We start from the raw sequence: 17,380 nt of genomic DNA, 5'->3' as shown, positions 1-17,380 counted from the left end.
CCAGCCAACTCAATGTTATCCAACACAAAATGATATTTACTACTGGGTATCCATCATATTTACCTGATTTCTTCCTACTCATCGAAATCTCTATTCATTTAGGAGTTAATCTGAACTTTCTAGCCCCCAGGGAAATAAGAGCAATAGCACACATGGCCGACCTGGGTTCAATTCCTCTGCCCCTCTTGAGAGACTGGCAAGCTACCAAGAGTATCTCCCCACACAACAAAGCCTGGCAAGCTACCTGTGACATACTCAATAGTTCAAAAACAGTAACAACAAGTCTCACAATTTGTTGTGAAATGTTACTGGTGCCTGCTCAAGCAAATCAGTGAACAACAGGAGGACAGTGACAGTGGCTACTGAATCACCGTGAGATACAGTTACAAAGCTTTTATTCATGTTTGAGATTCAGCCATACAATGATCAAACACCAGTGCAAATTTTCCACCACTAATGTCCCCATCATCTCCCCACACACCCCATTCCAGTCTTCACCCTGGGTCTATGGCAGACAATTTTCCCAATACTCTCTCTCTCTACTTCTGGGCATTATATTTTACCTGAATTTTCCCACCACCATTCAAGACTGCCTACCAGGGGCAGATGCTAGATCATTTATTTTCCATTGCTCGTTTTGCATATCATGAGAGGTCATGCGGCTGAGCACTTTTGGAATTCTAAGATTGTAAACAGTTGCTTTCCAGAAACATTTCTGTAGGTCACTAATCCATTTTGGGATTCAACTGGGAGTTTCTCGACCCAGGCTACTGGTGTGCTAAGATGGTCCCTGGCGGTGGGTTGTGGGCAAGATAGCCAGCTTCAAGAGTAGAAGGAAAGCCAGGGTGGAACTGCTCATCTCCACTGCTGCCTTGCAATTTGGAGACTTAGTCCTGGAGCTGCACACCTGCATCTTGCTTGTGCAAATTCTTGGTTGCTGTGTTCCATATGGAGTAGGCAAGGAGACTGCATCTGCTCCATCTGGGGTGCCCAGGTGAATTCGGCTTGGTATGGGGCCCAAAGAAATCTCCATTACCATGGTGCCTTCCAGGACACACTGACGTCCTCCCAGGGAAGCAGTTTAATAAATTTAAACCACATTGTTAAGTAATTTCAATATACATTCATAACCCAAGAGTGAGAGAGATCTCGTAATCCACAGTTTCCAGTTATAGAGAAAAGTTACAATGACGTAGTCTGTTTTCAAGCCCATTCATTTTTTTGTAAGAACAGAAATGGAGGTATCATGTCTGACCAACCTTTAGCAGAGCAGATACCCCCATGTTCCCTAGGCTGGCAATACTGCCGTAATGGATCCAAGCCATGAATCATTTTCAAAGCAACTTCAAAAGATATCACCAGGCAACTGAAATCTATCAGAAACATTTAGAGGGTCCAGACCACTAATAAATAGAGTTGTTGGGCCTTTGCCTTGCAGGCAACACACCTGGATTCAATCTTTGGCACCCTATATGGTCCCCTCAGCACCACCAGAAGTTAATTCCTGGTCTCAGAACCTGGACTAAGCCCTGAGCATGCTGGATGTGTGACAGCAAAATCAAAACAAAAACATTTAGAAAATTACTAAGTCCTGAAAATGAAGGCAGCGGCCAAATACGCCTAAGCAGAGAGGGAGCTCAAGCCTTCGCACTTGGACTGGATAGGATCTTTGGCTAGGTATGAAGGAGTTGAGGTCAAAGTGCCTGAAATGAGGAAGCATCTCTTATCAGTGTGTCCTCAGGCCCAGGGCTTTGCAGGTACCCTTCACTCCTCCATGGCTATGCAGATGTAAAACAAGGTGGCCATGCTCACAGCAGAAGCAGAGAAAGAAGTTTATTGATTGGTTGCAAAATCAGGAGACTACTTCCCAGTACTCACTCTGACCAGGTTCTAGTGACTTCCAAGGATGTGGGAAAAAAACCCTGACCTTTGCAGATGCGTTAGTCATCAGCCCTTGAATTAACCAAAGTTTGGTTATGATTCTGTCATTTCCTACAAAACAGAAGGAAAGCTCATTTTTTAAATATATATATATATATTGAATCAATGAATTACAAACTTGTTCATAATTGGATTTTGGCCATATAAGGTTCCAACACTTCTCCCTGTACCAGCATTAATTTTCCACCACCAGTATCCCCAGTTTCCCTCCCTCCCCCATATTTTCTTTTGATACCACTGCAAGTGTGGAGAACTTGAGTATCTTTGATGATATTGATGATATTTGATACTGATGAGCTGCAAAATTACCAGGAATATAATCTGGCCAACATCATCTATTACTCCCTGAAGGAATTGACCACTGGGGAGCAAAGTGTCAGCAGGATCACCTTGGAGAAAATTGACAAATTCAAGCTGACCTTCAGTTGCACCTTCCTTTCAAACCATCATCACTAAGGAGCTGATTGAGATCAGCCTGGAGACTCTACTCTAGATTAATGAAAATCAAGTTGCATCATCAGATAAAAGATAAAGAAAGAAAATTCAGCACACTAATTATGGTTTGAACTCCCTGCTGTCTTCATCAGAAGAAATGGTTGAATCCTTGATTATTAAAGGCAGCTAGATCTTCCTAAACTGCCTCCCAATAAATAACATAATGAACAACTTCTAATGAGAAAGGAGAAAAGAAATGCATATTTATACTACCTAGTAGAATAAATACTACAAATGGCTTTTTTTTGTTTGTTTGAAGGCTACACCAGGCGGCATTAGGATTTTCTCCCAGCTTGGTCGCTCCCAGCATCGCTCAGGTACCTGGACTGGTACAAGGCATCTCACATGTATAGCATATGCACTGACTTTTGAACCATTTCCCTGAACCCCACAAAAACCTTGAAAGCAGTTACCTCTGTGTTTTGCTACAAAATAATGACTTGGTAGAAAATTTAACAAAATTCCATTTATCAATTGTTTGGCTTTTGAAACTGGATAAGGACTTGTAGATCTATCGTTTAATGTGTTATTTTTCTTGGAGGATTTTAAAAGCAAAGCAGTGTTTCAGCTCCATGTCATTACTTCTTAATGTATAGTAATAAGGAATATGTTTTTGCCTTGCAGGTGACCCTCCTGAGCTCAATCCCCAGCACCCCATATGGTCCCCTGAGCACTGCCAGGAGTGATTCCTGAGCACACAGCCAGGAATAAACCCTGAGCACCACTGCAAGTGACCCCCGAACAAAACTAAAAATATATCTTTGGAACTTGGGAGATTTTGGTGGGAAAGAAACTTATTGATGACCCTTAAATACGTGGTGTTTCATCTTTTTATAATATTATTCTCTTTATATTCCTACTCCATTCTGAAAGGTTCCCACTAGGTCACAGGATAGAAGAACCTCTTCTATTCAACCTGATAAAACGTTGCAAATGCACTTTTTTCTTACTCTAGGTGAGGAATTCTGTCCTCCTCCTCATCCAAACCATGTGTGAAAAGAGTTATGTGGAAGCTCGAGAAGGATGGCCTCTGATTGATTATATCTTCTCCCAGTTTGCACTTTCCAACAAGAATCTGGTATGAAGATGCAGTTTTGAGTGCCACTCTATGCCAAGTATAGTAGACTCAACAGGGTTTTAAAAGGGGGGGGGGGGGCTTCAATTAAATAATTGATTTAGAAGTTTTGTTTTAGTCTTCCCCCTACTCCTCATCCCGCCACTAGAATTCGGCTTCCTTTCACAGACATCACTTCCAACTTACAATAAATACAGGGTAGGTTAAAGCTTAGTTTTCTGGAAGAAGAAGGCAGCCTGGTGAGAAGCAGCAAGAATAAATGCCTTTTAGAATACACAAGAGACAATAATATTCGCTGCACCTAGAGTGATTTTTCTTTGGATGAACTGACTCAAAAGCCTGTCTAATCTTTTCAGTAAGCTCAGTTACCTTAGCAAGTTCTTTGCCACTGAAATGGCAGTGCACTCCTAGGAAACAATGTCTGAAACCATATGCCCTAGAGGAAATAGCAATTTCCTAAAGGGGAAAAAGGCACACCTCTAGGGAATCAGCCCTCTGGATATTTGCTGTCCTATTTCAGCCATAGGTGTGTTTTCTAGCCCATCCCCCAAGGGGCATTTTTAAACTTGGACTAAATACTGACTACTGGGGCTGGAGCAATAGCAATAGCGTTTGCCTTGCACATGGCCAACCAAAGCCGGGTTCGATTCCCAGCATCCCATATGGTCCCCTGAGCACCGCTAGGGGTGATTCCTGAGTGCAGAGCCAGGAGTAACCTCTGTGCATCGCTGGGTGTGACCCAAAAAGAAAAAAAAATGCTGACTACTAAAATATCTAGATTCCACTAGTCCCTTAAATTTAGTAACTACTTCCTTCATTACAGCATCTGAAAACACATCCAAGTAAGTCAGAATGGGCCACCAGGGAAGACTAACTTAATCACTTACTCACTTAACTTCCCGTTAGTCGTCGATTTGCTTGAGCATGCGCCAGTAACGTCTCCATTTGTCCCTGTCGCGTGCTAGTGTAGCCCAATGGCATCTGTTTGCTCTGGGAACATGAGGAGCCTCAGGGAAGACTAACAAAGCACTTTATTTTTTTCTTAAAGGAGAAGCCAAAGAAGGCTCAAACCCAGGAGACTGAAAAGGGAGAGATATCTGTGAGAGAAAGAAGTCTAGAGGTCTTAAAAACCCTGGACCCCCTGGTGATTGGGATGCCTCAGGTAAGGTGTCCTCTGAAGCCACTTAGAGCTAACTAGAACACTCGTGAATACTCTGCCTATTTCTGAGGTAAGATATTTCTCTTGGGGCTGGTGTTGCACATGGTTCCAGAAGTAAAACCAGGTGTTACTCCTGAGCATAGTCAGAAATAGCCCCTTAGCTCTGCTGGGTGTGACTCAAAAGCAAACAAGGAAGGAACAGGGAGAAAGACGTTATTATTCAGGAGCTATAAGCCTTTTGATGCTCCCTCTAGAGAAAGTGCATTGGAATGCTCAGTGTCCCAAATCAGTTTTTATCTGGGAAGTTGTTAAAAGCACATGTATCCTGTTGAGTACATCATAACCTGAATCTTAAAAAGAGGAGGCTTGGATGGAGGGTGTGTTTTCCATATGCAAACATTTGAGAAAGGATTTAGTGTCCAGAAATAAATGGCACGGGAAGGAGACTGTCAACAAGGTAATTTTAGTAGATCAAGAGACTTCATCTAAATTTTTTAAATAGATAATTAGATTATTCACAATTATTTTTTAATTGAGGTAGCATTGGCATAAAACACTGTACCCATGTTAGAAGTATATCAGATCACATCCACCCACAAAGTACAACTGACCAAAGGACCTCCTCTTACCACCTTACCTCTGGTAATTTTACTTCTATTGTGAAAATCCAAGAATTTATCTTGTCTTTTTTTCCTGTTAATTTTGTTTCTTTACACTTCACATATGCATGAAATCATAGGATATTTACTTAAAATGCAGGTTTGTTGAAGGAGAAGTAGTTCTGTGGACTGAGTGCATGGTTTGCATTCAGGAGGCCCAGGTTCAATCACCAGTACCACATGCTTCCCAAAAAACTGTCCACAGCATCTCAGAGCTCAGAGTCTGCAGTCGTCCCATAGCACCATTAGATGTGGACCAAAAACAAGAAATGTCAGATTTCTAAGTCTATTGAATCAACTCTATCTGATCATTGTGGCCATTGAATTTGCATATGATTACGTCTAAAGTTTCCCATACTTGCTAAATAAGGTTTAAGAGCAGCTTACTTGGAAGAGATGGGTGAAAAAAGTTGCCTAGGGACCTTCTCCAAAGTGTCTGAAATGTCAGATTTCTTCTACCTTGTAGCTAAGGAGCCAGTAAAATTATACCCAAAGACTAAAATTTAAGATAAAAGCTGTGGATCCAGAAAGATAGTACAGCAGGTCAGACATTGGCATTGCATGTGGTCAACTTTGGTTCGATCCCTAACACTCCATATGGTCCCCCATGCATAGCCAGGAGTAATGCCTGAACACAGAGCCAGGAGTAAACCCTGAGCACCTCTCGTCATATTCTCTGTTAACAATTTGGGGAAGTTAGGTCAAAGGGATGAGCTACACGCATGTCATATGGAAAGCCCTGGGTTCAATTCTCAGTTGCACTATTGCCACCAGCACCACCGTAGATGTAGCCACTGGTGGCTCCTAGCATTGCCGAGTAGAAGCAGCATTACATTGCTCAGCCTGAGTGCTAAATGGTAAAAGGTCTCCATTATCAGGTTGAATATGGGTAGTGACCCTCAGATTCCCAAACACAGCTAGGAAGGTTCAAAATCAGAATCAAGAAGTAAAGATTGGGGTCTGGAGTGAGAGTACAATGGGTAGGGTGTTTGCCTTGTACGCGGCAAACCTGGGTTCGATTCCCAGCATCCCATATGGTCCCCCAAGCACCACCAGAAATAATTTCTGAGTGCAAAGCCAGGACTAATTTCTGAGTGCATCGCCAGGTGTGACCCAAAAAGGAAAAAAAAAAGAAGAAAAAGAAGTGAAGATTGTAGTGGGAGGGGTGTAGAGATGTTGCTCAAGTGGCCCAGGCTCAGCAGCACCATCTTCATGTCACTGTCACTCCTCCCTCCCCAGGTATCACCACCCAAGATAATGAAAATTGTTGGAAATTAGTGGGTTGATATGGGGTTGATGGAAAGCAAAGAGACTGTAAATGAGACGAGGTGTGTCCTAGGGCCCTGGAATAGAGTGTTAATCATAGGTGAATATATAAATGGGTACGAATCATCTCATGATGCATAAAAGGCAGAGTCGGTTTCTCTGACAAGATAGATTCCTGGTTACTTAAAACATATGGGCTGGTACTAATCTCAGCCATTCATAAAGGGTGTTGGGAGGATCCTCCCAGGATGGGAGAAGCATGCTGAAAGTAGACTATAGACCAAACATGATTGTGACCCATTGCCTCTTTTGCAAACCACAACACCCAATAAGAAAAAGATAACAAAAGGGAATGCTCTGCCACAGAGGCAGGGTGGGATGGGGGGATGGGGGGTGGAAGGGATACTGGGATCTGTGGTGGTTGGAAATTGGCACTGGTGGAGGGATGGGTCTTTGATCATTGTATAATTGAAACCCATGCACAAAAATTTGTAAGTCTACAACTGTGCCTCATGATGTCTCACTTTTTCATTTTTCATTTCATCATCCTGTTATTCGTCGATTGCCTCGAGCAGGCCCCAGTAACGTCTCTTTCATCCTAGCCCTGAGATTATATTCAAGGCTCTTTAGGAGAATGAGACCCATCATTGTTACTGGTATTTGGCATATTTGGTATGCCACGGGGAGTTTGCCAGACTCTGCCCTGTGGGCAGGCTACATTCGATAGCCTGCAAGTTTGTCCAAACTATGAATGAGATAAGAAGTCATAAAAAGATGTCTTGATATGATGTCGCGCGGCTGCGCAGTTCCAGGAACTGGATTTTATAGTCTCTGAGTCTTGGCCGTTGATGGGATTACACGACGCCAGGGGGCCAGGTGGTGGGTGTGACCCCCGCCTACTGGAATTTGGAGGATCTGGGTGGAGGATGCTCGACTCCAATCCGAGTAGGCTTGGAGGTCTCGGCCCCGGAACCCGCGTGGATTTGTCCCTCTGCCAGTACCTTCATGTGTGCGGAGAGTGGTCTCAGCATGGTGGTGGCTGGTCCTGGAGGTCTTTGGCTGCCGGAGCCCTGGTCGGGGCAGGAAGGAAAGCTCAACCCGCTCCCCTCCAAGGGGCCCAGGCGAGGAACAGCCAGGCGCGGGGGCAGAAGACTGCACTGTCTCACTAATGAAAAAAAAAACATATGGGCTGTAATTACTGAGTGATCTAGATTTCCAGAGTAGGAAGGGCAGTTCCTGAAGCGTAGACAATAATAGTTGTCCATATCTAAGCTCTCCACATCATTCTCACTGCAGTTTCACTCCAGCTTTGAAGTTTGCAAACCATATACAGAGCATTTTCAGTTATTTCATTTATAGTATAGTTTGCCACGTGACATCTTGTTATCTTATTCTTACTTTGGACATCCTGGCAGGCTACCGAATGTAACCTGCCTACATGGCAGAGTCTGGCAAACTCCCCATGGTGTACCCAATATGCCAAATACCAGTAACAATGATGGGTCTCATTCTCCTAACCCTGAAAAAGCCTTGAATATGGCATTTTTTAAAATCTCAGGACTAGGGCGAAGGAGAGATTACTGGTGCCTGCTCGAGGCAATCGACGAACAACAGGATGATCATGATCGTGATAGTTTACTGATACTTGATGGGTGAAGCCCAAGGATATCAAACTTTCTGCAGTACCTAGAACAGTTCCGTACAATGAAGAATTGTTCTCTCAAATTTGAATCATAAACCCAGGGAAGAGTATTGGCCCACAATGCACTCTAACTGGTATCTTAAAATAAATATACCCTGACTCTGTGCTCAGGACTCAATCCTGGTGGTGTTTGAGTTTCCATGTAGGGAGGCCCTATGTGGTATCAGGGATGGAACCTGGGTTGGACACATGCCTTAGCCACTGTACTCTTTCTGGCCACTAAAATTTTGCTTTTTATTTGGCTTAAAGAATAAGCAACATTTGCATCTTAACCTGTTTTCCACAGGTACTGTGGCCAAGACTTCTGACTTTTGTGGTACCTGCAGAATATACAGGAACCCTGGACTACCTATTTAATATCATCAGAATTCTGATTATGGCAGAAGAGAGGAAGAGGAAGAATGCCAAGGAGTCAACGGCACTAGTCCTCTCTACAGGAGTTGGTTTGTACACTGAAAAACACAGCAAACATTTCTCTTACGGGACACTGGCTTCCAGAAAGGCTACAGTGCTTTGATGTTATGCCCAACCTCAGTCCATTCTCCTGGGTTCACAGTAATAATGAAAACTGCTTTCTCTTTCTAGCCAAACTTCCTTCACCACATCAGCTCCTAGCAAGACTTCTGGTGAGTGAGCTAAAGAAACCAAAGTGAAATAAATCTGAGCCTAGATAGATCATTCGGTTGCAAATGATAATTAAACTACATTTCTACTCCAAATCCTAAATATACTGTAATGGCATAATAGAGGTTCTGTGCACTAATGACACTAGTAAATATTATTATTATAGCCAAATTTATCATCTTGGCAAGTATTATTTATGGTTCTAAAATACACACAAACTGAATATTATCTAGAAGAACCACTCAAATTCCATTATATTTTTAGATTTTCTCTCTCCCTTAGGCTTCACAAGTATCACTTACACAAATACTATTTCTATATGCCTTTATTGAATTAATAGATATATCTAAGTGAGTACATTTTTACTTTTCACTGGCAGTTTCCATATAGTTTTTTTTCCTTAGTCCTCAAAAAAATTTAAATTTTCTATTAGCTTTATTCTAGAATAAATAAATATAAACATTATTAGCATATATATACATATGTGCACACATATGTAATATACTGCGTCTGAAACCCAGAGCTTACCACATTGTTACAACTCTGCTCATCCCCAAAATCAACTTTTATAAATCAGAAAAAAATGAACAATTAAAATAATTCAGGAAAATGGGGAAAGAAAAAAGTTAGGTGCACTTTAAATATTTCTAAAGCTGTTTAGCAGTTTTTTCTTCCATCCTCTAGGTAATATCTATACTCGCCAGTTTAGGAGAATTACGTGGGGCCAGTGCTCTAGGACTTCTGAAGGTATTGCCTGAGATAATTCATCCAAAATTAGTTTCACTCTGGAAGACACGAATACCTGAGCTTCTGCTACCTATAGAAGGTACAAGGGAGTGGGATCAGATCTTTATCTAAGAAGGCAAGAACACAAATCAATGAAATACCACTCTATGTCTAAATCCATTTCTGTTTATTCTGGGCAATGAAAGCATTTAACTTGATAAGAAAGGTAGACAGTCTGTTTTCCTCAACTCTTGACATTCTTATTTACTATGAGGACCTGAGAGGAAACATCCATATCAGGAGTTTTTGATTTTGTTCTGGACTTTTTCTCATGCTTTAGTGAAATTTCCTTTTGTTATTTTCTAAAAAATTATTACTTATCAGTGTTAAAATATTAAAGGTTGGGCATTTCATCAGGTATTGCTGCAACTAGCAAAAGCCTCCATCTACCTGACATTTTAAAAGTTGGCAACATAGTAAAGTTCATCTGAAATCACGATACAGTATAAAAAGAAATATTGGAATGAAAAGCCAGAATCCACTAACCATGCAATCGGGAGGGGGTAGGAGGATTATGTCTTTTGTCTATTTGGCTTTTGTGTAGTTACTGTGTCCATTTGTATTGCTAGGAAAGGATACTAATATGGTGATATGGGAAACCATACTCCTTCAGGTAAGAGAGACTTCTAGACAAATTATTGATCTTAGGGTATGGAAATCAGCTACAGCCTTCCATCTAACTAGAAATAACTGAACTCCAATGGGCAATAAACTTTTCTTTCTCTTAAAAAAAGGCAAGAAGGTTAGAAATGATCAGTTAAGAATTGCACTGTATCACTGTCCTCCCATTGTTCATCGATTTGCTCAAACGGGCACCAGTAATGCCTCCATTGTGAGATTTGTTGTTACTGTTTTTGGCATATTGAATATGCCACAAGGAGCTTGCCAGCCTCTGCTGTGCAGGATACTCTCAGTAGCTTGCCGGGCTCTCTGAGAGGGACAGAAGAATCAAACCGGGGTTGGTCGTGTGCAAGGCAGACACCCTTTCACTGTGCTATCACTCCAGCCTCAATTAAGAATTATACTTTTTAAACACCATCATGATCACAATCATCCTGTTGTTCGTCGATTGCCTCAAGCAGGCACCAGTAACATCTCCTTCGTCCAAGCCCTGACATTCTAAAAAGTGCCACATTCAAGGCTCTTTCAGGGTTAGGAGAATGAGACCCATCATTGTTACTGGTATTTGGCATATTTGGGTACACCATGGGGAGTTTGCCAGACTATGTCATGTGGGCAGGTTACATTTGGTAACCTGCCAGGTTGTCAAAAGCAAGAATAAGATAATAAGATGTTGCGCAGCCGCAGATGCAACCGTAGGCTTCTGAGAGCTCGGTTTTATAGTCTCTGGGTATTGGCCGTTGATGGGATTACACGGCACTGGGGGGCAGTTGGTGGGTGTGACCCCTGCCTACTGGAAGATGGAGGATCTGGGTGGAGGGTGCTCAGCCCCAATTCGAGCAGGCCTAGAGTTCTCAGCCCCAGGACCCCACAAGCCTTTGTTCCTCTGCCGGTACCTTCATGCGTGTGGAGAGTGGTCTCAGCATTGTTGGGGCTGGTTCTGGAGGTCTTCTTAAATACCATAAGTGAAAAATAGTTTTAGCTTTTGGTTTCAGAGTTTAAGGCAGTTTTAAAGATTTCACTTGCTGGGGCGGAGTGATAGTATAGCAGGGAGAGCATTTACCTTGCAAGCGGCCGACCCGGGTTCTATCCCCAGCATCCCATATGGCCCCCTCAGCACTGCCAGAAGTAATTCCTGAGTGCAGAGCAAGAATAACTCCTGAGCATTGTCGAGTGTGACCCAAAAAGCCACAAAAAAACCCTAAAAATTTAACTTGCTAATATTTTTCTATGCCTTTCTAAATTCTCAGATTTTGGTATTTTCTTTTCTCTTCTTGTAAATTGCTTTTACTATTCATGTCCAGAAACACAGATTAATATTGATTTTAATTCTGAACTCTTAAATATACCTTCATTCTTTCTTCTTTTGCTTGAAACTCTTTTTTTCCTGGTACAATCATTCAATTTCTATTTATATTGTAAAAAAAGGCACAATTACATCTTTTTACATGGCAGACTATTAGTTCCATTGAGAGTGTATGCCATAGCTTCTTTATGCAGACATCTGCTGATGGGCACTCGTATTGGTTTCATGTATTGGCTCTTGTGCATAATGCTATGAACATAGCAATAAACTTTTGAAATTAATATTTTCATATACTCAGATAAATACTGAGATGAGGTACTCCTGCATCACAAGCTTTTTCCTGTCTTTTTCAAGGAATCTCATGCTGTTTCTCATAGCAAATGCATTAGTTTACATTTGTGCTAACAGGATACCTTCCCCCTCCCCCACTCTTTTTCTCCTTTTTCTTTTCTTTTTCTTTCTTTTTTTTTTCTTGGCTTTGAGTCACACCAGGGGTGTGACTCACTCTGTACTTATGGATCACTCTTGGCAGTGCTCAGAGAACCATATGGTACCAAGGATCAAAAGGGGGTGGGCTATAGTAACTAAGAGGCTTAGTGGCTGTACTATCTCTTTGACCCCAGGGTACCTTTATCTTACATTCTCACCAACATTTGTTGTTTCCCATCTCTTAAATTGAGACCATTTTCACCAGTGTGAGGAGATAATTCATCATGCTTTTGATTTTTTTTCAGGTGTCTATGGGTCATTTGTATGCCTTTTTTGGAAAAGCAGTTAAGTCTTTTGTTTATCTTGTGGAGCCATAGCACAGTGGTAGGGTGTTTGCCTTGCACTTGGCCAACTAGGCCAGCCAGAGTTTGATTCCTCTGCCCCTCCTGGAGAGCCCGGCAAGCTACCGAGAGTATCTCGCCCGCACGGCAGAGCCTGGCAAGCTACCCGTGACGTATCCGATATGCCAAACACAGTAACAACAAGTCTCACAATGATGGAAACGTTACTGGGCCCTATCGAGCAAATCGATGAACAACAGGAGGACAGTGCTACATTCTACAGCTCATCTTGTAATTAAGTTGCTTGATTTTTTTTGTTGTTGTTGTGTGAGTGCTTTGTATATTTTAGATATCGACCCCCATATCACATGTTTGGTGTGAAAAAATATCTTCTCCCAACTGCCGTTTTATGTTTATAGTAGTTTCTTCCAGTCAGTAGAAACACCTTAATTTCATGCACCTCCATTTGTTTAATTCCAACTTATGTTTCCATTGCCAATAGAATTGAGTCTCCCAGTACATCTCTGCTGTATGCAGTCCTGGAGTCTATTATCGATGTTTTAACCTAAGTATTTTATGCTTTCAGGTCTAATATATAAGCCTTTGATCAATTTTGAGCTAATTTTTAATATGGCGTTGAATAGTAATCTAGCAGATATTTGTGTGCTTCAATTCAACACCTGCATTCATGACTTTACTTCTTTCAGCATAGATTATATGTCCACTTGTATAGATTTATTTGGGGGCCTCTGTTCTGTTCAATCTTTGTGCCTACTTTCACTTGAAACATGTTCTTTTAATTATTATTGCCTTATGGTATAACGTGAAGGCAGAAATTATGGTTTATTCAGTTTTATTCTTTTCTCTCAAATTGCTTTATTAGACATAATTCTTGGGATTATTGTGACCTTGGGTCATTGGTGGAGTGATTCTTAGCTCTGATGGTGGGTTTAGAATTGAAAGATTGAATGCTTAAAACTCCATTATCAACAGTTTTATAAATCATGGAAACTGAATTTTAAAAAATAACTAAAATACAATTTAGGGAATCTGTAGGTAGAGGTCAGTAGTAGAGCATTTGCCTTGTATGATGAAGTCCTGAATTTGATCCCTGATATCCCTCCAGGAAAAGAAAGGGGGGTGTTTATGGTAACTGGATTGAACTTAGAGTCTCACACATACAAATAATGTGCTCAGCTAACCAAGCTGAACTAAATCCCCAGAAATATCAATGCATTTTAAGGACATCCACAAGTGATTCTTATCTAGTATGATATTTGAAAACAACTGTTTTATTAAGTGATTCTTATCTAGTATGATATTTGAAAGCTGAGAGTATCTTGCCCACATGGCAAAGCCTGGCAAGCTACCCGTGACGTATTCTAGATGCCAAACACAGTAATAACAAGTTTCACAATGATGGAGACGTTACCTGCCCCATTCGAGCAAATTGATCAACAACGGGAAGACAGTGCTACAGTGCTACAGTTCATCTTGTTATTAAGTTGCTTGATTTTTTTGTTGTTGTGTGAATTTGAAATTCTAAGATATTTATGTTTCTTGTGACTCCCCTTCTCTCTGTCAAAGTGCTAAGTTAGGGTATGGAAATCAGCTACCATTTTATTGGGGATTGAGGCACACCCATCTCTGCTCATGGCTCACTCCTGCTTCCATACTCAGGGATCACTCCTGGAAGTACCTGGAAAACTAGTTACTGTACCAAGATCAAATAAGGGACAGTAGCTTAAAAGGAAAGTGCCTTAGTCCTGTTCAATCTTTCTAGCCTCCCTGCTACTATTCTTAAAATAACATTTCTAGGCAGGAAGTTCTTCTTCTAGAGAAAATATTTGAGATTACTTTTTCCCCCTCTAGACAGACGTGTATTCTCATCTTGAATATATATCTAGTCTTCTTCTCCTCATGTTGTCTGCATTTTCCCTTCTTACCTTAAACTTTGAAGACTTTTCAATTTATTCTCCTCAAAGAATACACTGAATGAACCTATTAAGAAAATGCGTATAAATTTTCGCTTTGTCATTGACAAGTATACTTCCATAGCTTAAAGCAGAGGGAAAATTGGAGAAAATAATAGATTTTAGAAATTGTGATGGTTTGTACTCCTAAAAGACCCAAAAATACATTTTTATGCATTATTTAAGAAAGAAGGACATAGGTTTACATGACTCATTGTACCCCAAGCTCAGAATAATTAGTGAGCCTTGAATACTTGGTCATTAGAGTTGAAGTTAGAAGAATGTGCCTGTAGATATAATTATTCTTCATGACATTTAATTACCCCAAAATAATGTCCTTTTTTAAATAATAAAACTAACATTGACAACTCAAGCTTACCAAATCTATTCAAACCTTAAAAAATATTAACTTGGAGTTGGAGCGATAGTATAGCGGGTAGGGCATTTGCCTTGCACACGGTCAACCCAGGTTCTGTTCCCAGCATCCCATATGGTCCCTCAGCACCGCCAGAAGTAATTCCTGAGTGCAGAGTCAGGAGTAATCCCTGTGCATTGCTGGGTGTGACCCCAAAAGCAATATATATATATATATATATATATATATATATATATATATTAACTTGGACTTAAATAACAGGTAAAATTTGTTTCTATTTTGACTTTTTTTTTAATTTAAGAGGAAAATGTATTTGCATTTCAAGTACTTCCATGTCTTGTATATTTAATTCTTACTGAAATTCATATAGCAGAATATGGTATATAATGTAAAGTTAGAAAAAGACTTTCAGAGTAATCAAATTTTCATGAAAAGGGAGATAATGTCATTTGATGTATATTTATACTTTTTTTTAGGTATAGCAATTTTAAAAAAGATCAGTAAACTAAGTGACACATTCATATGAGGTGTTCCTTTACTTCCCACACAGTTACTGAAAGAATCTTTACAGACGATCAATGATGTAGCTTGGACCATTCAACTGAGTCGTGATTTCAGCAAGCAGATGGAAAGTTATAGCAATGTTTCTATTGAGAAGGTTAGTTGAGGTCGGTACCTTAACTTCTAGATGATGATCTACACGACAGTTCAAGTTCCTACTTGTCTGCCCTGAAACCAGAAGAGAGGTGTTAATAGAAAAATACTTTCTTCTCTTCGTTTCACAATTGAGCAAAAATTATTCATGACACCTATTACAACAAGTCTCACAATGGAGACGTTACAGGTGCCTGCGCGAGCAAATCGATGAACAACAGGACCACAGTGCTGCAGTGCAGTGCTACCTATCTTCAAGAAAATTGAGAATCATAATGCATTGGAGATAGACGAGTGCTTGGCTAGTATTATGGGGTTTCTGTTCTAGAGAAGAAAGAAAAATGATGACTAGAGGTAAGCAGATATTCCTGGCATCACACTGGTTCAGTGTAAAGATATGTCTGGATTTCCACTGGGCCAGGTCTTATGAGATTGTCTACAAGAAATAATCTACTGCAGTCTCATGTAAACACAGAGCTAAAGAATGCTCACAAGTCAATCTTGCATTCCTCTCTCAGTCATTTTTTTCTCCAAAACAACAGTGATATCTGTGGTACAGAACTTTTCCTCATTCTTTTCTCTCTTTCGTCCAATGTGGAATTGAACAGACTCCTCAGCTTTAACTGTAATTAGTATTTCTCCTGAGTTTCACACAGTTTTCCACATTAATTTTGTTAATTTAATTTTCAAATAATCCCATTATCACGATGCCTTTTACTTGTCAACTAAAAGAAAGTGTGTGGGGTGCCAGAGAGAGTGTGTAGGAGACAAAGCATTTGCCATGCTTCTGGCCACTTTGGTCTCTCTCTGTCACCACGTATGGTCCCCTGAGCACCTCCAGAAATCACTCCTGAGCTCATAGGCAGGCATAGGCCCTGAGAATCACTGAGTGTGCCCCCTCCCCAGAGAAAGGAGTGTGTGGGTGTGAATTTTTTCAGATTTTCATTCTGATCAAGGCTACTCTCCCACTGGTAGTTGCTCTATGGGTTATAGCATACGCTCTGTCAGTTTTACCAAGATCTGTACAATTTCTCCTGGAGATACTAAATTGATTCCATCTGTTTCTTCTAGCCTCTCTTTTTATTCTTTGCCAGAGATTTCTTATTAATAATGACCATTCATAGAATGAGTGTACTCATTTGCAGGATATTTTAAAAAAAATAGTATGTTACTAATACCCAAGGACAGTATGAACAAGGGTCAGGTGGACTGGTCCATAGGTAGAAGCACCAAGGAAGAGGGGTGGTGCAGTTAGGATAGAGAAGGGACCGCTATGATGATGATAGTTGGAAATGATCACTCTGCACAAAAACTGAGTGTTAAAGGAGGCAAAATGATATGCATAGTACCCTTTCAGTTATAGTATTTAAAACCACAGTGCACAAAAGCAAAATAAGAGAGAGAAAGAAAGAGTGTGGGACTAGAGCTATAGTGCAGCAAGGAGGGCATTTGCCTTGCACAAGGCTGACCCAGGTTCGGTCCCCAGCATACCACTCCAAGCACCATCGGAGTAATTCCTGAGTGCAGAGCCTGTAACCCCTGTGCATCACTGGGTGTGGCCTAAAAAGAGAGAGAGAGAAAGAGAGAGAGAGAGAAGCAAACTGTCTGCCATAGAGGCAGGTCTAGGGGTTCAAAAAGAGGTGGGTGGGAGGGAAACTGGAAACATTGGTGGTGGGAAATGTGCACTGGTGAAAAGATGGGTGTTTAGAAAATTGTATGACTAAATCTCAATCATGAACAACATTGTAACCATATATCTTATAGTTATTCAATAAAAAATCACTATCACTATCACCCCATTGTTCATTGATTTGCTCGAGTGGGCACCAGTAACGATTCCATTCATTCCTGTCACGTGCTAGTGTAGCCAGATGGCATATTGGGGGTTCTTCCAGGGTCAGGGTAATGAGGACCATCATTGTTACTGCTTTTATCATATTGAGTACGCCACAGGTAGCTTGCCAGACTCTGCC

At 40.9% G+C, this 17,380-nt stretch overlaps 1 protein-coding gene and 1 pseudogene across 1 annotated transcript in view; both read left to right on the top strand.

Annotated features, from left to right (window-relative positions):
- MROH2B (maestro heat like repeat family member 2B) overlaps positions 1 to 17,380 on the top strand; it is an 89,135-nt gene that overhangs the window by 27,874 nt on the left and 43,881 nt on the right. Inside the window, exons 12-18 of the mRNA XM_056112021.1 lie at positions 3,392 to 3,514; positions 4,560 to 4,673; positions 8,584 to 8,740; positions 8,883 to 8,923; positions 9,606 to 9,747; positions 10,277 to 10,320; positions 15,304 to 15,411. Of these exons, the coding sequence (XP_055967996.1) occupies positions 3,392 to 3,514; positions 4,560 to 4,673; positions 8,584 to 8,740; positions 8,883 to 8,923; positions 9,606 to 9,747; positions 10,277 to 10,320; positions 15,304 to 15,411 (729 nt within the window). The remainder of the gene's footprint in view (positions 1 to 3,391; positions 3,515 to 4,559; positions 4,674 to 8,583; positions 8,741 to 8,882; positions 8,924 to 9,605; positions 9,748 to 10,276; positions 10,321 to 15,303; positions 15,412 to 17,380) is intronic.
- Positions 1,236 to 2,434, top strand: LOC130021278 (ATP synthase subunit gamma, mitochondrial-like; annotated as a pseudogene).

Source organism: Sorex fumeus, unplaced genomic scaffold (assembly GCF_029834395.1).
Source record: "Sorex fumeus unplaced genomic scaffold, SorFum_2.1 ptg000015l, whole genome shotgun sequence".
Classification (NCBI taxonomy): Eukaryota; Metazoa; Chordata; class Mammalia; order Eulipotyphla; family Soricidae; genus Sorex; species Sorex fumeus.
Note: the sequence above shows the minus strand (reverse complement) of the source record. Positions and strands in the feature narration are given on the sequence as shown.